This window comes from Antedon mediterranea, chromosome 11 (assembly GCF_964355755.1).
Source record: "Antedon mediterranea chromosome 11, ecAntMedi1.1, whole genome shotgun sequence".
In the NCBI taxonomy this organism is placed as follows: Eukaryota; Metazoa; Echinodermata; class Crinoidea; order Comatulida; family Antedonidae; genus Antedon; species Antedon mediterranea.
The window spans coordinates 12,646,740-12,668,074 of NC_092680.1; the positions used below are offsets into that span (position 1 = coordinate 12,646,740).

The 21,335-nt window shown below is 31.4% G+C and overlaps 1 protein-coding gene across 5 annotated transcripts in view; it reads right to left on the minus strand.

Annotated features, from left to right (window-relative positions):
• Nucleotides 1–17,095: 17,095 nt before the first annotated feature.
• LOC140062098 (transcription factor AP-2-alpha-like) overlaps nucleotides 17,096–21,335 on the minus strand; it is a 125,353-nt gene continuing 121,113 nt past the window's right edge. For all 5 annotated transcript variants that reach the window (XM_072108149.1, XM_072108150.1, XM_072108146.1 and 2 more), the window contains 2 exons: nucleotides 20,315–20,456; nucleotides 17,096–19,793 (listed from right to left, as the gene is read on the minus strand). In XM_072108149.1, coding sequence (XP_071964250.1) covers nucleotides 19,484–19,793; nucleotides 20,315–20,456 — 452 coding nt within the window. In that variant the 3' untranslated portion in view covers nucleotides 17,096–19,483. The remainder of the gene's footprint in view (nucleotides 19,794–20,314; nucleotides 20,457–21,335) is intronic.

Consider the following 21,335-nt stretch of genomic DNA (forward strand, 5'->3'; position numbering starts at 1 on the left):
TTCTTCTAATATGATCGAAATACAAAAAGACAATATCGATGCAATGTAACCACCGACATTCTAACTATTTCAAAGACATAACTTTTTCGCCAGAAGACCTTATTATTATACCAAGCTGAATCAATTTCCAAATGAATGCATATATCTAGAATTTACATTTTCATACACATAAAAATAAACATCTTTTCTGTGTGTGGATATGTGCTACTTTAATCTAGGTTTACAGTCTTAAGTCTACGTAAACATGCAACACATTTTTGTGTGTGGAAAAAATTATATTACACAATAATAACATATATTTAATAAGTTGCATCAACCTCTACTGTTGATTTCTTTCTTTTGTAACCCTGAATTAACCAGAAATCAATCGTCTCAAATATTGCACCGATACTTGCTCCGAAGAACAACCCAAGAGCACCACCAAAATCACCTGAAGAAAAAATATTACTGTAAGTTATGAACATTTTAGTTGTGTTCATCAAGAAGCAAGTTTAAAACTTTATTTGGAACATGGCCTACATTAGTGAAGATTGTAAATACAAATACAAAGTTGTCTATAGCAAATTCCTTTGTGGACTTCATTTCTAAAATTAATACTTTTTCGCTTATATATCGGATGTGGTAAGTATAGTTTGGCTGAACTCGGTCTCGAACTTGATTCGAGGAATATTGTATGTCTTTCATTCACTCTACTCCGAAATTGTGGGTGCCGTTATTGTTGTAAGTGGTGAGGACAGCTAAATGCGCACAAGTATTCGCTCTGCTTTGGTGGAGACAAACTAAGGGTTTGTTTGCGTCCACATTTTTTAATAATAAAGAAATGTGTTATTGTATTCCTTATAATGGTGTAATTTAAACAAACATTCTCAGTAAATCTCAATTGAGATAAAATGAATAATGATTTTAATTGCTCACGGTACTGTAAAAAATCAATTAATTTTGAGAAGGGATGATGATGAGTGATTTAGATATACTTGCAAATATTTGATCTAGAAATACTGTCAGATCTTCCCCTGCTGTATTCTGGAGCGCAACAAAATAGACATTTAAAAAACAAAACCGTTGTCGTGACTTCACAGTGGGTAAGTCACACAACTCTCGGCTTATATAACATAAAACAATGAGACATGCAAGGAGCAAGCAAGTATAGGTCGATAACATCAACTGCATTAAGCAAGAGTACAACAAACCGACAAGTATCTGCACACAATTGAATTGCTATGAAATTAGAAATAACATGAAAGAAAACAGTAGCTTATTGCGTATTTTTATTACAGTACTTACATATGAGAGAAAATAGTTTGTATTTTGGTTGATCAATCAGTTCTTCCACTTTCAATGTTTCAAAGTAAATATGAACTCGGGCAACATTATTTCTAAAAAAATATAGAAACATTTTAATGGTAAAGTATTTTAACGTAGATTGTATATTGTTGTATGGTTGGTGACAAATGTGAATATAGTTTTGTTGAAAATTCTATTGAAATATTTCCAAATATAAAATCCTTAAATTTATTCCAATGATATGTTAATATCTAAACTATGATGATGACATATGTTAAATACCTGTACCGTTACCTGATAAATTCTGCAGTCAATTCTAATCTGTCGTTTTCTTGTATCAACACTTCCAACTTGTTGACAAACAGATCGTTTATATATACATACTGGTCTTTATAAATGACATCAAACATGTAATCATAAACCTGTTCACCCATCGTGTTGTTCCAGCCTTCAAGATCATCAACCTGAGCACCACACATATTCAGCTCACTTCTTAATTCTACATCTTGACCAAATTCCCCAATGTAATATTCAGTTATATTTTTTATTTTGAAGTAAATCGACGAATTATACTCAGTTGAATACTGGGGATCGGTATATACAGAGTCTAGGAATATTTTATTGTAAATATCCAATATAATGGTGTATTTAATACTGTATGTAAACTCGTAGAGGTACGTAAACAATGATGAACAATTCAACAGGTCATTGTGGCCGAATTGGTATTCTGGTTTTACTGTGTCCATGGCATCTCTTGTAGTATTTAGAAAGTAAAAGTACAGATCATGCAAATCTTTCTCGTATACGTCATATGAAGTAAGTAGACTGAAATAAGTAAACCAAATGATTACTAAATCGTATCTCTGATTCGTTCAAAATATGATTTGTTATTTGGTCATTGACAAAGAAGTTTTTTAGTGTTGATGAGAGTTTATTGGATTTTCCAACATTTTTCACTAAGACTGGTTATAAGGTTTATCACAAATAGCGTGCGCGACGCATGTTTGGAAGGGTTTTAGAGCAAACGTAACTACGCGTACGTACATGATTTCTTGTTTGTACGTACGCGTTGTGACGTTTGCTCCCAAACCCTTTCCATTATGCAATGTGCAATGACGTTCCTCGTGAAATCAAGCTATTTGCGATAAACCGTATCGACAATGTCTCTGTCTCTGACTACACCTCCGTGCTGGATCATGCAAGATAGACCCATGCACATCCAGGGGTCTACTTTATATTGATTCCCATCAATTTAACTAATTTACAAACCTGATATAATATCCTAAAGCCATTGCCATCATTTCTAAATCTTCTGCCACATGCATTATATCTGCTACACCACTCGATGGATAAGCACTGAACGACATCGACGTTTTGTACACCTCTTGTATACATTCCTCCGGACAATCACATATTTCATTTCTCATACATGAAAAAATGGCTGAAACACAAATTATTTTAAACATTCGAAAAATAAACTTGTGGAACCATTGCATTGTTTAGTAATTTTATACACAGTGAACATTTGTTATGGATGTGATGCAATAAATAAATACCTGTCGTTTTATGGGTTGGTAGTTATACAGATTGTAGGTCTATGCATATATTATTTAATGCGATGAATGTTTTGAATACTTACAGTAACTATGGTGATAACATTCAGATATTTGCTTTGGTGAACAAAATGAGATATTTCGCCCTGAAATAAGGAATTAAAAAAATAATGGAATTTAACGTTGTGAGAGTAATGAAATGTTTTAAGATGGATACAACTTGAATATCAAACCCAGCTGAAGATACATGTTTTAGCGTATAATCAAATTAGAAGGATGATTGCAATACTATAGTCACGTGAATTTCTCTCTTTAAATTAGATGGAATTTTTGGCCGGTTTCATCAACATTGTTATTGTTATCGTTATTGTATTCTGAATTTATTTCGGCTTTAATTTAATCAAATATTTTTTAATGTAGTAAATAGAAGTAACTATTTATTTATTTCACCTGGTAAATAATAATTTCTGCACGAGCAATTTTGAACCATAAACTCTGATTCACATTCCATAAGACATTTATTCTGTGTATAAGGTTCACTTAAATACTTAAGCAAACGAGCGCCCTCTTCAACACATTCACCATATGGTTTAGGTAGATTAATAGTCTGTGGAAACAAATAGAGAGAAATGGTTACAACCATGGAGTAGAGAGAAATGGTTAAACCATGGAAGAAACATGGTTTAACAGTAAATAAATTAATTGGATGTCAATCAAAGCAAACCGTTTGAGGGCGCAAAATTCCTTATAAATTTCAATCAATCAATTTCATTTATTTTAGTAATATTTTATCCATGTCAAAAAACAAAAAAAGAAAAAAATAAATATATATATACACACCATCTATAATACATATTTTGGTTATAGAGCATATGTTTGCAAACACAAGCAACAAGAATATCACAACTATTCAACATACGTTGTATGGAACTATAAATAGATTTTTGCATATACTATATAAAAGAATGGACGCCATGTTCAATAAACATCACTTTTTGTCTCAATGCTTATGGATTTTAATAGGTTGAATTGAATCGCATTACCTTAGATTTTCTAATTGCAATTTGTGTTTGCGTTCCTGGTGAAACATCAATACCAGAAGATTCTAAATCCGGAATGTCATTTTTGTTTGTCACTGAAATTCTAAATCCTATATTTTCTCTCGGAGCTGAATAATATTCGTATTGCTCTACATTTAAAATCAATGTTAACCCGTACGTCGTGCCTGAATATAAAACAAAATGTACATGTATTTAATATTTTACTGAATGAATTTGATTCATATTATGCCTCACAGATTCTGGAACATGAAACTGAACTGTCCGAATTTAGTCCGCAGAAAAACAGATATGTTTTCTGGATGGTACTGTAAACGTTTACATGCAATACATACATTATTAGATGTATATTTTTTAATAAACAACGTTAAAAATGTTTTGATCATTTAATAATGTCGGCGCAAATCATGGAACGCCTTAATACGTCTCTTTTTTAGTGTAGCGGTTATACAGCGGCCGAAATGAGCGGTAAAAATAAACGGCGCCTGAAATCAACGGCCGCCAATATGAATCTTACCGGTTCCATTGATAAGGTTACTAGATGGCGGGACAAATCTGTAGCATAGACCATAATTCGTTATCGTTTTCTTAAAGTCATCAGCTGTACATGGTTCTCCATTAAAATAGCATCTAGTAACACACAACAAAAAGTCAATTGTTACAAACGAAGACGAATTAGAATAGAACAGTCAATCTTATACAGCGAATAAAATATTTTGACAATTCAAAACATAAACAAAATGTAATTAAATTGTATAAACATGCTATTAGTAGTGCGATCAAAGACACTAAAGAGAAAAAAAAATTGGGACTCAGTATCACTTACACCCTCAGCATAGATTCAATACGATGTCCGCTTCGTTCAATAAATGTCTTGACGTCACCGCCGCCTGGGAACTCATCTTCGAACTCTAATGGAGATTCATGACTTTCTTTTATGAAACTGACTGAAGGAAACAGTGTTTTAAGATACCATAGCCCGTTAAAGTAATAGTTCGTAAGACCACCAAAGTCTTTCAATACGCTTGTTGCTCTAAAAAAGAAGGTCACTATTAGGATTTCCTCCAAAAAAAAAGCGCGGAAATAAATGGAGTCTATGGATAGCAACGGAGGTAGCAAAGTACAACTAGGCGTATACCTAGACATGTTTCTAACTTGAATGTCAACAATCAATTAGATAGTGACCAGCTGCAACATCCGGTAAAACGAAACGAAGGGAGTGTTTAAGTTTAATATTGTGTTCAAATAATCGAAAAAGTTTTCTTCTTCTGTCAGAAATAGAAACATACTTTTCTTAAGATACTTCTTTTTATGATCACTTGAACGTAAAAATGAGTACAATACCTGAACATGTTTGCACTGCAAATGACCACGTTGGGAAATTCCTGTGGTCCTCTATACTTCTGCTGAAATTTAGTGTTTTTGTTTCAAACTCCAAGTACACATTAACAGAAGAGAACACTTGATATGTTAGAGTTACAAAGGAAACACACAACACCACCGTCCACAAAAGTCTGTAAACAAGTACATGAATGCCAATAAATAAATTATGGTAATTAGAAAGCATTTCTAACTAAAACCAAGAACACGTTGGTGAGTGTGATAAGTCAAAACGAATTAAAGACAGAAGTTTCTCCTTAAAGATGTATTGTCCCCCTGAAAAAAAAAATTTTTTCCAATATTTTTGTTGAATAGGCCATTTTAATTGCACATAAAAGTTATTCACTTTGACCTCAATTTGGATTGAAAAAAATAATTTTTTACACGGGAAAATCGCAATTTAATGCAAAAATTAACCAACCGGAAGCTATTTGTCTGGAAGACAAATGTGTTCCGGTTTAATTTAACCCTTGACCTGAGTTAGCTCATAAATATTCATATTGTATGGATACATCGTGTGGATGATGATGCTTTCCAAATCAACAGCCAACAACAACGATAGCAATGCATGCGTGCGAGAGAGTCGAGTAGTGATGCGAGACGAATCTTGAAGAAAACACGAAAACTATAGCTAGCAGAATGCTAAGTTAGAATTACAGTTGGTAACTTTGATGTTGAATCTTATTCATTTAGGTGAGTTTTTGTTTCGCTAACAGGAGAGGGCTAGCTAGGCCTAGGCCCGAATTTGCTGCTACTGTACTACTAGTCTACTACTACTACTAGCACTGACAGTCTCGAGTAGCCTAACTGCTGCCTACTTCTGTCTCTAGAAGTAGAGTGTAGTAGGCCTAGGCAGTACACTGCTAGCTAGGGCTACAGTAGACCACCACCAGAAGGGATGTATTTTTGTTTTAATCATGATGAATTGGTTTAATTTTTAAAGATTTCAACTATCTATTCGGCAGTGAAAATAAAAAAAATAAAAAATATCTAAATAATATTGTTTTGGATGTTTTACTGATGCAATATTTTAAAAATATTTTCTGTATCAAATGCAATAGGTTCAAATTAACATTTCGCAAATAAACATTTTATGCAGATATTTTGACACAAATTTCTTTTTTTTTTAGGTTGATTGATTGAACAATAAGAGCAAGTAGTGAGAAACATAAAATGTATCGTACAGTGGCAACATTCACAATTTATTGAAACGTTTCTTACTATTAAAATGACACTTTGTAATGGATGTGAGCGATCTTAGAAGATTATAGCTGTCGTGATTACTGCCACAATCAACACATTGATAATTAGTAGACAAATTGACACAAAAAACAATACAGGAATTCAATAAGATATACTGTATATATATATTTTATTAACTCCTTTTGCACTGTAATATTTACAGTAAAATTATGTGTAAGTAAATTTGAAGAATTTATCCTGTGTACTGTTGTAGTAGTTTTTTTTTATTTATTGAATGTTATGTTTACAAAATAATATACTGTACATATAATACAAAAAAAATTATACAATATTTTACAAGCTGGACAAGAACATATTGGCCGAATGCAGCAGGAGAGTCAGAAATATTTTTCCTGCAATATCCAATCATATTCCAATACCGAGTCTATCATTGTTGTCTTTGGGTGACCTCTGTTCCAGTCTTCATCAGCTCAACGTCTTTAAAAAAAGTAAAAGCAAAGTATGAAAATCTGGAAAAAATAGATCATGCATATTTAGTGCAAAATTGGGCTAGTGAAATTGCTTACTTTGACATAGTCAAATAAGTATATTGTACTACCTTTCTATGGTAATTAAAACACATTACTTATAATGTTATAACTTATAAAAAGAGAAAATAAATATTTGACTTACTAATACTACAGTACAGAGAACATTTGTTTGTGTTGTAAAATGGCTAAGCTGGCTTTTCCCCTCTGTCTACTTGTACAGTGCTGCTGGAAGGTTCTCAATTTCAGGCTTGTATTGCAACCATTTTCCCTGAAAAATGTTTTGTTTTATTTTTATCATAAAAATTAGTTAAACAAGCTTCAACTAGTAAATATATATGGTACAGCAAGCTGGCTGTATTTTCGGAATGTAGCTAAGATTGATTTTTTTTTTTTTTTAATTTTTTTTATTTCATTTCATCACATACATAATACAAAATTAATATATAAAGGCAACGTAACTATTAAAACGATATAATAATACTCTCTCAAAAATAAGAGAGTAATGAAAATAAAGAAAAAAAAAATAATGTAGCGCAAAAATACACTTAATAATAATCATTTTGCTAATAATATGGTTGCCTTGTATTTTTGGTAAATGTGAAATAAATGATTATAATTAAGTAATTGTTTTTTGATTTTGCAACTAAATATGTACCACTTTGTAATTAAAATTAAAATGTTTGCATCACTGTGTGTTTTTCCAAAACCAAAACATATACTTTCTTTGGTGATAATTAAGTTATTGTTGATATTTCGATACATATATTGTTTTACATTTTCCCAAATGTTCTTTACCAGATCACATTCAAAGAACATATGTAGCAGCGTTTCCTGCTTTTCCTTGCAAAAACTACACATTGGTGAATCGACCTTTGACATCTTAAAGAGCATTGTATTTGTATAAATTATACGATGAATAAATTTAAATTGAACATTTTTTAGCTTAGTGTCATTTGTACAGGCGTGTAAATTTGAGAAAAGGTTTTTCCAATTAAGTTTGTTGTCAAACTCCTTTTCCCATTTGGATTCAATTCCAATTGGCTCTTCAACATTTTTTAATATAATGTGTTTATAGACATAATGACAATTTCTCGTTTTCACAGAAATGAATGTCTGTAATTTGGATTCAACTTCATTAGTTGTGTTTATACCTTGTTCAATTAATTTCTGTTTCCAGAGCTTTGGAATTGAATTTACAATCTGGTGATATAATAAGAAGTCTGGTTTAAAATTATATTTTTGGTTAAATTCGTCTAGTTCTAATATTTTCCCTTCTTTGTTCACGATATCTTTTACATAGTTTACATTTTTAACCAACCAATTTTTTTCAACTTTAAATTCTCTTTTATCAAAACATGAGTTGTTCCATAAAGATTGATTTAAGATGTCCTCTATCGTATACGGTTCTACAAAATTGTATTCACTCCACGCAGAGAGTATATCTTTATGGAACCTTTCAAATTGTTTTAATATTTTTGAAGATTTAGAAAAGTTGGTTTCGAAAACAATATTTCCTCCAACCTCTTTAATCTTACTTTTTAAAAACACTTTCCACTTGGATTGATTTCCATCAAGATATCTTTTCACCCAACATGATTTGAGAGATGTACAGTAACTCTTAATATGGGGAATTTTTAACCCTCCTTCGTCAAAATTGTTAAGCATGACTTTTCTTTTGACTTTATCGGGTTTTCCGTTCCATATAAATTTAAAAATTTTACTTTGAATATCTTGAAGGAAACAATCGGGTGGGTCTGGTAAATTTGAGAAAACATACGTGAATATCGGTAGCTAAGATTGATGGCATATAGCCTAGGCCAGCCTATGAAGAGTACAATGTATAGGGCCTAGCTGGGCATCTTCTGCATGGACCCGATTGTCACAGTCTGCTTGCTACTAGCCTAGTAATATGCAGCAGCATGTATTAATTATTCTAGGCCTAGCCCTGAACTGAAAAAATCCCACGCTAAGTTAATTAATTTACCTTCCTGTTATTATTGCGTTATATATAATATTATTATATTTAAAATAACCGTCTAGGCCTACTTACCGACAAATTAACAGCTCAGCTTTACATATTTATACGATCAGGCCAGGGAAAAACCCACAGTCGAGTCGCGTCGATCTCTGGTGGTGGTGTTGTTGTACATACAACGTACATCGTCCATTGTTAGATCAGATCTCTGCTGTGTGGATGCTCATTAACATATCATGCATATGTATGAGTTAGCTATACCGGCCTAATTTCTGAGCCGATGAGTTCGAAAAAATGGTAAACTTATTTTGATTTTTTTATAAGCGAAATCAATTTTTTTTTCGGATTTTTTTTCGGTGGAAGTGAATAACTTTATGTTAACTACAAAACGGTCTATTCAAAATTTGATTTTTTTCATCTTTATTTTTCATTTTTTGGGGGACAATACATCTTTAAATAAATTCTAAAATACAACAATCCAAAACATCTTATTTTGGTGTGGTTACTGAAAATAAAGTAGAAAATAGTTTCTGCTCAACATTAGTAAAATATTTGTTTGCGGTAGTTCCAGACGGTTGAGTAAAACTAGTAATATTGATTTATAACATTTTTGCATCATTATTTATTAATATATTTAACCATAAATGTGAAGATACATTCCTGTCCCTCTTCCTAGCAGCTTAGGCCTATGTGTTATCTATTGTAACTGGATAACATTTATATTTATTAAAAGATTCCTGAGATATGATTTTCTTTTCACATTGTGTATCCTATAAATACGCATGCGTATAAACCAACTCTTTCGAAGAACACTTAGTAAAGGAAACAGGGTTGGATTGCATGAATAACGGTGGTGCTTGGTAATGTCAGGGAAGATTGAAATTATTATTACTTTGGTAATGTCCAATTAGTGTATAATGAACTCGAAATCAATGTTGATAAATTGATGGGTTGTGTACATAAGAAAATAATAATAATTGATTTACCGTTCGTATTGTTAAATAATGCATCTTGACGAAACCTACGTTTATATATAATTTATAAGCGTCACAAAAGATTTGTTAAAAAAAAGAAGCTTTATCATAAGAAACAATTTCGACATCATTAAAACACAGTTGCCGTATTCACCAATCACACTTAGGCTAAAGGAAACACTTACCCTTACAATTGAAAAAAATCTCCTATCTAAGTAAATACCATTTAAGGGAAATACTTTATTTATTGAGTTAAGTGAAATACTTAATAGTTAAGGGAAATATCGCACTTAAGTGTGATTGGTGAATACGGCCACATAATCTTTGTTGCTAGCCAAACATCTCCTTCATAATACTTAATATAGGGCATTTCTTTATGGCAAATATTTCAAAAATTGGGAACCTTATATCAAAGGTGATTAAAATTTAATACGCTGTACAAGAAAGGTAAATAGTGTTCTTTCGATCACCGTCCACATAATGCACCTGAAAAGCTATTGATTTCATTTGTTCTTTATTGTTTTATAAGAATATTGAATTTAGTACTGTTTATGAAGAAACACATATTTGTTATTCTGAGATATGATATTGAAATGAAATTTTGAATATTGAATGAAAGTCGTGCGTGACATCACATTCACTCTTTCTTCATTCCACTGTAAAAAAGAATTAAACTATCTGCTATATTATTATGGTATTATTCTTATTCTTCTTATTATTACAATTACAGTTACCCATATTAAGAGGACACCCAATACATTGTCCCTTTTTATAGTAGTCATAATCTACTGAAATATATACTTTTTTTCAGTCGAATAAAATATAGAAACAAAATGTGAGACAATAGAAACATACATACAAGAATAAATAAAAAATTAAGATATCTGATTCATAGCATTCATATTCATATATAATTTATTGTGATGTACGTGTAAGTATGCAATGGAATAGTAACTGCTCAAAGAACAATATACTGGTTATATGAATTATTTATACCGATTTCTTTATTTCAACAATAAATATTATATAAGGGTAGTCCATCCAGCCGAAGATGATCACTCTCTCCTTCATCATTGATGGTTATTCAACAATGTATTTTTCCCTTGTGTTTGTATATATCAGTGAAGAGTGAAATTACACTTGTAATAATAATAATTTATTGTTTTCTTTTTGCAGCCGAGGCGCAATTCTTTACAGATTGAAATTTATATTTATACTGGGTAACCTCTTCAGTCAAAGACTGGTCTCCCAGAGGGCCCAGTTGGTGATCAGTGGCTGTGATGTACTAATACACCGGGGTAACCCCCTACTCGTCTCGAAAGATGTACTAGGTTCTTTAAAGTGCACACGAGCTAGATGTGTACACTGGACCTACGGTTTATAGTCCTTATCCGAGAAGACTCGTTCTACCACCAGAACCATGGAGTGAGTGAGCCTCGAACTGATGTTATGGCTACGTAATTACGGTTCCACTGTCTTAACCGCTCGGCCACTCACTCACTCATACCATAGATGTGGAAACAAAAATAAGTACATACATAATAAGAATTAACATAAAATAATAGTTAACACGTTATGAAATTGTAAGTAAGTAAGGAGAAATAATACAAAGTTGTGTCATGTAATAATACTATAATACTTTTATAAGGTTTCATTTCGCTCATTTCTATGCAGTTTTAACAATTTACAATATTTGCCAAAGATTATAGTTGTAAGTTTACTCTTCCCTGGTATTATATACATATGGACAGTTTGTTCGATATAAAAGTTGAATTGAATTAGTGGTCCTTACAGAACAAACTTTTGGGTGCATAATACATTTGATAACACGAAATAAAATGAAATGCTCACCTTCGGCTCCACCTGTTACCTGTAGTGATGTTTTTTATTCCGTGAATAGATGTATTTTCTCCAAATATTTGCAATCGGTCATTTGGAGGCGGCGGATTCCCTTCGGCTTCTTTGGCTTTTTCTCCCATGATCTCGCTGTTTACTTGCATGATGTTTTATGTATGTTATGTCAGGAGCGTAGATACAGCATCTGGAGTCTGAGCTGCTATTGTAGCATAGACATGCTTTAAATTCAATACCAATGTTGTTATAACGAGGTTGGTTTAATTTAGCTAAATTGTAAAATCGATTGTTTAATCACACGTGACATTTTCCATGGTTATATATTATTCAACAGTTCTGTTATAGACCAATTACAATGCAAAATCAAACATAGTGCAGTAATTGATCAACTTGTATACTCGATATCTCAATTATACCAAAGTTTTGTGGCACATTTATCGAAACAATTAATTGAATAATTATTAAAATTCCAGCACCGATGTTAGAGGGCAACATACTGCACAGAAAATAGTTATAGAGGAATTTGTTTGTTTATTATTAATGAAAAATAATGTTCTCTAAGACCTAAATTAAGATGCTCTATATATTGAATATTGTTTTTTAACATCATGTAATACTATAGTGTCTATGATCGTATAGATTGTTTTTATTATATTTAAAGGTTGACATAAATACGCCTCGCCGTAATTTGACAATTTGGATTATTACTAAATGTACGGTATTGCCAATGGATAAACTGTACTAGACAACCGCTTCACATTTGTTGTCTTCTAGGCTTTGAATCACCTGTTTTAAATATGCAATACGACTATAACACTTTAAAAAAAATTAGCTTCAAGAATAATAATACAAAGATTAATATCATAACCTTCATCTTCAATATTATTTGGTAATTAACTGTACTTACCTTATATTATCTAATAAACGACGGTAGGTTAAAATAATTTCAATATATGATGAGCTTCTCAAACTACGATTGATATAACAATAAAGAAATCTCTTGGCATTTGGGCATAACAATAATGCAGGTTACCATTAAATAATACAATCCTATGCTTTTATTTGATAATAATAATTGAATCATCATCTATTCTTTTACAGAGATATGTTCACAACACTGCACTGTACTCAGCCTTCAGTAATCCAGGTCTGTATCGATAGGGGGCAGCATTTACACACATACTACAGAGCCATTAGTATGTCTCTGACATACCGATTCCGGTCCATCCTTGCAAATCAGATGTTAGTAGAACTTTCTTTATAACCTTTATTATTCATCAATGTGTTGACCTTAGCGAGACATCCACATCTTTTTGTTCAAATATGGGAGAAAATATAATAAATGCATAATATATCGGTTTAACATTATAATACTTGCTAAATTCAAAGGTTTTAGGCCTAATTCCCTTTTTCATAACCTCAACAAACAAAACACTTTTTCTAAACTATATTGATGAACTTTTATACTGTTTAACCATTATTTATCACCAACGTTATGCTAAACGAACATACATTGAATAGGCCTAGTTTATAATAAACAATAATTATTTATAAACCGTCTGTAAAAATATTTATTTAATAGACTTATTATATCAGTTAAATTAATAATACCTTGTACTATCACGAATTATTTTATTTTTAATTTTTTTTAAATTTTATTTCTTCAAATCCAACAGCAACGAAAGTTGCCACTTAAAGGTATGAAACATAAACAGATACGATAAATACTCTATATAAAGCAAACTTAAATAAATAAGTCAATAGTAAAAAAAGCCTATTGAGCACGATTATTTAAAAAAGAATACAATGAGTCTTCCTTGAATGAAGAAAAACTATTGAAGAAAATATCAAAATTTGCATTAGACTCACTTTACTGGTTATACAAGGAATGTAAGCGTGTCTGAAACCCCCTTTTCGAGACATTTACTCTATTAAACGGAACATAGAAAGTAAACTTGACTCTGGTTTTACGAGAAGGAGCATGTAAACTAAAAAGAGAGCAACAGTCGCAACTAAACAGACAATTGACACTCTTATAAAGAAACATCAGACATACTTCTTCTAAACTTGAGAGGCTCAAGACAATTATCAACATCAAAACGTTTACAAAGAAACCTAACAAACTTATTTTGAACACGTTGAAGCCTTGTGGCATGAATATCAGAAATTGAATTAAAAATAACAGAGGATAATTCTAAATTAGGTCTAACAAACGTTTTGAACAAATTAACAAGGGGTTTGGGGTAGCTAATTCCCCTACAGTGCCTCCAAATGAAGCCAACCATTCTATTACTGTTACTAACAATGTGGTTAATATGCTTGGAAAATTAAAGTTTGGAATCAAAGAATATTCCCAGATCCTTATGGTATTGGACTTTGTCCAAGTTCTGATTATTAATTTGATAAATACATGAATGTTGAGTGTTGATTTAAGAGTAATATTCATTGACTTACATTTGGAGGCATTTAGTTTCATACCCTAAGAATTAGACCACTGCACTAGACCATCCAAATCCTCCTGTAGTAATACTGCATCGTCATTAGAAGAAATAATACGATATAATTTAATATCATCCGCAAATAAAAGAAACTTGGAAAATTTTGGAATTGTGGTAAAATCGTTGATAAAATGTTAAATAATAAAGGACCCAACACTGAGCCCTGCGGAACACCAGAAAGAATAGGTAACCAATTTGACAATTGACCCTTAACAAGAAGTTTCTGCTGCCTTCCACTCACGTAAGATGATAGTAGCTGGTGTAGTTTGCCAATGATACCAAATCTGTTCAACTTGTAGAGAAGGAACTTATGTGACACCCCGTCAAAAGCACGTGAGAAATCTGTATAACATCACATTGCTGTTTGTTGTCTATAGAAGAATACGCTGTACTTAATAAAGTAGCCAGATTAGTTTGGCATGATCTCCCCGGAGTAAAGCCGTGTTGAGACTCACTCAAAAGGGGAGAAACATGCTGAGATATATGATTATAAATCATTCTCTCAAATACTTTGGAAATAGTACAATGGAGTGAAACTGGTCTGTAGTTCTTAACATTATTCCGAGCACCTCCTTTGAATATTGAGCAGATGTTGGCTGTTTTCCATATATCTGGAAAAGTTCCCTCCACAAGTGAACGATCAAAAATCATCATCAAGGAAGTGAAAGCGAGGATACCCCGGTGACAAGAAGAGTGTTACTTACACCATCTGGGTCAGAGGCCTTGCGAGGGTCAATTGTCTTAAGTTCCCTTTCAATCTCCGCCCGTGTAACAGATATAAATGATAATTGATCAGCAGTATACTCAGGAAGGTCTGGATGGTCCATTGCAGCATCTTGGCTAAATAAAGAATAAAAATAATTGTTAAACATAGTGGCCCTAGAACTGTATAAGCGCTATCATTGTCATATTGAATAACAGACGGGGTGCTGGAATCTTTCCTAGTTGTATTCACCCAAGACCAAAAGTGCTTTGGGTTTTCACCCATGTTAACTGATAAAGAATTAATATACAGTACTTTTTTACTTTAATCTACACATTTTTTAAAAATTACTTCTAGCTATCCTAAAATTCTCTATATCAAGCCTATTACCCCTTTTCTTTTTTATTCTAAAATAACTCTCTTTTGCTTTGAGCATAGTGTAAAGTTCTTGATCATACCATGGGGGAAATTTAGGCTTGGGGCGACTCACTGGAACAAGGTCTTTAATGGCACCTTCAACTAACGAATAAAACATGCCGGTAGCATCATTCACATCTAAAGCAAAATTAAGAATATCCCAAGGAGCATAGAAAAGAGTTGTGTTGAAATCATTCACATTGAGTTTTTTAAAGTTGTACATTATTCTCGAACTATTGAAACTATTTGTATGATTCTGATTGTTTAAAATGGGTTAATCGATACTTGAAGAACTATGATCAGAATCAAATATATTAAGGCCTGTTGTTACATTATTGCACAAATTATTGTTTGATAAAACAAGATCAAGAACATGATCAGAACAAGTAGGAAACAAATTGCATTGAAACAAATGACAAGAATTCAAAACAGTGTCAATGACCTTTGGAATTGTTAGATGCATGACATTGTAAAACATCCTTATTCCATATAATGTCAGGTAAGTTAAAGTCTCCGAGGAGAATAACATCATGTGTACGAGAGTTAAACTTATATAGTATGTTTTCAATGGCTTTAGAAATGTTAACAATCGAGTTGAAACCTTCAGATGGTGGTCTATAGTAAACACCAATTATCACATATAGCCTTCATAGCCTTCATAGCTAGCAATTTGTTCTGTAAAAAAGGCAAGATATACCCTGTCCCTTTACCGGTACTTTACGTCCTTTGCTACTTTAAAAAATACAAGTGAGCCCCCTATCGTTTGAAGTGCGCCCTCTATTATGTATTTTCAGTAACAAACATTCTTTTTTAAGTTAAAGGTCACCTGGTATAATTTCCTTATTAAGAGTGTGATAAGTTAATGTTTAATAATTCTAAATAGATGTATACGTTTATTTTACTACATTTGAGCTTTTCTGTTACCATTATTACCTTTTGCTTTTTATTTAAATTATGTAATGATAACTAGCAAAATGTGGAAATGGTAGAAAAGAGCTTGCACGCTAAAAAAGACATTCGTTTCTTTTGTATGATCGACGTTGTGCTTTTGTATTGTATTGTCTTGTTTGCTAACATTATATTAAACATTATAAATCAATGTGTAGTAGCAACATTGAACATTTACGGAGAATGTGCTTGTATGCTGCAGACGTACAACTAGTTGCTTGGAACTATGCTACCTCTCATATTGTTCGTGCAGGTAACTACAGTATAATACTTGTTTGCATCAAAATCTATTATTTTGATTAAAAAATAGATAATTTTAAAGTGTAACGTGTATTATAATTGTTCTTTATTCCATGTTACTGTCCGCTGGGTGATTAAAAATGTGAAGGCTAATGTGTTCTAAATTGTCATTACAGCTTAGCATTAAAACAAAACTCAACAACAAATTGTAAATTTCTCTTATTTTTTTTATTTCTGGACTTAAATCCTTTGAACAAAACAGCTACGCTTCACCCTAATACATATCTACACATTGTAACAATTGGCTTAATAAACAATTAATACTTTTTTCACAACTATTCAGGGTGAGGCATTGGATGAAAAAACTTAAAACTAGGTTTTTACAAGAGCTTACAAACATAAAAATAAAGACTTTACAATACACTTTAAACAAGAACTGTATGAAAACGACGTATTCGCACCTCTCATTTTTTTGATGATTGAAGAAAACTTTTTTTACAATTTACAGGATATTTTATTTATATATCAATAAACAAGTGTATATATACACTCTTATACGTCCGAAAAAAAGCCATCCGTTTAAGAATATATAAAACAAATTAAAAACAGATTATGTAATGACGATGCCAGATTGATTCGATTGTAACATGAAAATGACCAGAAATTCAGTAATCAAATGATATCTATACCAAAACATAATGAGCAACAATTCTGATTTATATTCTTTTCAACGTTTGCTTATTTCACGGATTTTACAAAACTAATAATACTACTCTCTGGCGATGTTTATTTTAAAGTAATTTTAGTAATCCATAAAATCCATACAGACCCTTTATGATGCCGATTGATAGTATTTTTCAACAATGTATAAAAAAAAACTAGGTTTGTTTCTAATCATATGCTTTGGTCACCCAGATAAAGAGTACAATTATTCAAATGTAGAAATTATTGATTCTGTATATATTTCATAAACGCTGCACTATAATAATCATTGAAACAAAATTAACCATAGACAAACGTGATGAGCTTTTGCATAATTTTACAGAATTGAGAACATATCATAAGAAATTAATTTTGAACTGAGTTGTACAGGTCTATGTTATATATTATATCTCCCACCAACCCCTACCACCCAAACGTGGTACAACCAACTACATACAACAAAAGTGATCTTGTGAAAATATTGACTATTCTTTTAATTACAATAAACAGAATAGTTTAACACAATCTGAATATTTTCTTTAGTCATTTACTTCTTTTCTTTCTAAAACTCAATATTTACCAAGTTATTTTGTTGAAAGTAAAAATGTTTTAAAAATAATAAAAATATAACAAATGTAATGAATTGTATCGAATCACAAAACAAGTAAAATCGATCAAGATATTTCGATTTAAAAATATCAATATAGTTTACACTGTTGTGTACAAACGGGTTACAATAATGAATAGTTTCTAAACAATACTGATTCGGATGTAATTTCTAAACACTTATGTACAAGGTAAAATAATCAAACCATAAATATTCTGAAAGGTATAAATATTGTCATAAAAAATTGATTAAAGACGACGACAAGGTAAGCAATATTGTAAAGAAAATGAAATTCTTCTCAAATATTTAAAAATTAAGATGTATTGTCCCCCTGAAAAAATAATTCTTAATTTTTTTTTTTTTAATATTCCATTTTAATGTAACATAAAATTTAGATCAAAAATTGGATAAAAAAAAATGTATTTACCAGAAAAATTTTTATTTAAAGCAAAAAAAATTCTAATTGGCTGCCAGCCAATGAATTTTTGATTGAATTTAACCATTTATTTTGTCATTTTATAAGAGAAAACATTTTTTTTTTTTCCATTTTTTTTTCTATGGAAGTGATTAACTGTATTAACACTACAAAATAATATTCAAAGTCTGATTTAATTAATCTTCATTTTTCATGTTTTTGGGGGACAATACATCTTTAATACTTAAGTACGTTTATTAAGTATTTTGCACAAATGTACATTTTGTTGACTGTCGACATAAACTTAACACAATTGTGTTCCGTAAGTTTCAATTCTACATTTACACGTAAAGTATCAAATTGTGGTACAGTCTTATCATTACTAAACCATGGTACTGTAGATCGTGAATCGACTTTTAAGTCTTTGAATGTGGCTAATTTCGGTGGGTTTAAAAATACAATCCTTATACTTGTGCTATCTCTTACTTGAAGCGATATACTTTTTGGTCGATGATGTTTTATTATCAAAAACATTAAGTTACAACTGTATCTTTCAAATTATAAAAAAGAGGAATATATCTACAATATAGCTACAGGTTAGCATCGTATCAGCTCTAATCTCATGCCACTTTTGAATAATATTTTTTTTAAACACATCTATTTGCACGGCGGTCGTTTTGAACTTAATATACATTTATATAAGAGGTAATTAGCAAAAATGTTGGCGGACAGTTAACCCACAGAATGGGTAAATAGACGGATGTGTATAAGGTGGGTTGATTAAAACAACAGTTGGCAGAAATATTTTCTAAAAATGTTCTTCTCATTAATAATTGTCATAGAGTTTGGTGTTGTAGCGCTTACCAATTTTCACTATTTGGTTTTTGTTATTTTAAGCACCTTGATTAGAGTATGTAACGCACAAACACATGATCGATGACACGGTAAACATAACACTCATCGAGACTTGTCTCATGAGCTTCCATGACGTAACAGTTGACCAGTTCTTTTATTAAAACATGCTGACAGGTCAAAAATGAAATCTAACTATTCTGGTCTTTTACAGTCTTCAAACCTGAGAAGCGTTTGTACCGCGTCTCCGTTCCTCCTGTTTTTTACACGTTTTATCGAATCACATTTGTTCATACGTCTTTTACTCTATCATCTCCTTTGTCACCGTTACTTTTATTTGAATTAGAGTCTAATTTACCACCGCCATGTGGTGATATGATACTTGGATATGCCTTTTCCATATATTTGAGCATTTCTGTTAAACAGTTCTGTAGTGTGGCAAAAGATGCTGAAAGAGCAGGCGTTCCAAATCCATGAGTTATCATACTGAAATGTGTTAAACAACGTTGAATGGACGGCTCTAGAATAGGCTGCGCACGCGTGTTTCCAAGCGGTGACCGGTCTTGACATAACACATCTTGCATTTCTTTAAGAACTTGTCTAAACAAATAAAAAGAACATTGTTAAACTATGGTTAGGAAATAACACCAGAACAAACAACCACCTCAACCAGTTGTATCATTCTATGATGATCAATATAATTAGAATTATGGTTAAAATCATAACTAGCAATTTCACTAAAATCATTATCATTTTCGTAATTATCAAATCTGATTATTAGTAATCATCCTGCTCAGAATCCTTTACCTTCATAATTATATATTATATTATATTATTATACACTGATGAAGGGCTAGTGTTGCCTGAAAGCTCTGCTAACTTTTCTGGCTGTTTTACTTTATCGTTTTGATTTAGCTTTTCACTCCATTGAGATCCAGCCACTCATGATACCCACTGCATTGTCATGTTTTCAGTTATTTGCCTTTGGATTTATACCGTATTATATATCATATATATCATATATATATATATATTATACACATAAAATACCTAGGTAACAATCACTAGCAAACTTTAATAATTTGTCTTTGGAAACTCGGGTTGTTTTATTAAAGGCTTACTTTGTTGCTAAGACCATATTCTTTCTTGTTTGTTGTTCAGATGGGTCTGTGTGTTGCCTTGCTGTATATTCACCTATCTGCCTAGACGGGAACTCGGTTTCACACACATAGCCGAAATCACGCGCCAGATGTATTGCTTCACCTAACAAAACAATAATAAATACAATAGTCAATTTGTATATTAAAAGATTGTTTTGTTCAGCAGGATACAGTTTTCAGTGGATTAAGAGTAAATCTAAACTTGTTTATTTAAACAATAACAAACATCATTTTTTGAAAACGTCATTTTTTACAATTTTTAATGAATAATGTAGATAAAATTATTGAATAAAAAGTATAAATTATTGTTTTTTTAACTTTACTACTGTGACTGTAAAGTTTTACATACAGTCGACTATCTTGTCCTCAATTATTATAAACAATCCTATACACTCTATCTAAAGACATCCGTCTTTTGATATGGTTAAACACATTGTTTTGGTATTGTAGCTATATGCCTAACGTAGTTAAGTTAGTTACATAACTAACGAAAAATAATAATGAACAATAAATCGGGATATAAGTACCGTACCGTAGGACTATATATGTCATGCGCCTGCGTAGATAACCAAATCAATTACGTTGTGTGCGTGTAGATATCAAAGCATCTACGTTATGTGCGCGTTTAGACGTCACAATTATTTCAATCTGACAGGTTACAAGTTTAAACTACAAATTTAATTAATTAAAAAGACCAGAAACCAGAGTCATCAATTAACTCTTTTAATAACGCACAGTACATGTACTTTTCTTAACATGATATCTATAATATTAATAACATGAATTGGTTTATCAGGCATAAAGTTAATTGTTTCGACATCCGACTATATTATATTGACACTAAATAGAAATTTGAGTCCAAAATGTAAAGTTTACACTGTGTACAAATTTCAGCGTAACACATGTTTATAGCCGAATACAATAACAAATATAGATCTCATATCCCGTCAATAGCTTGTTTTAACTTATGGTTAAATGATTT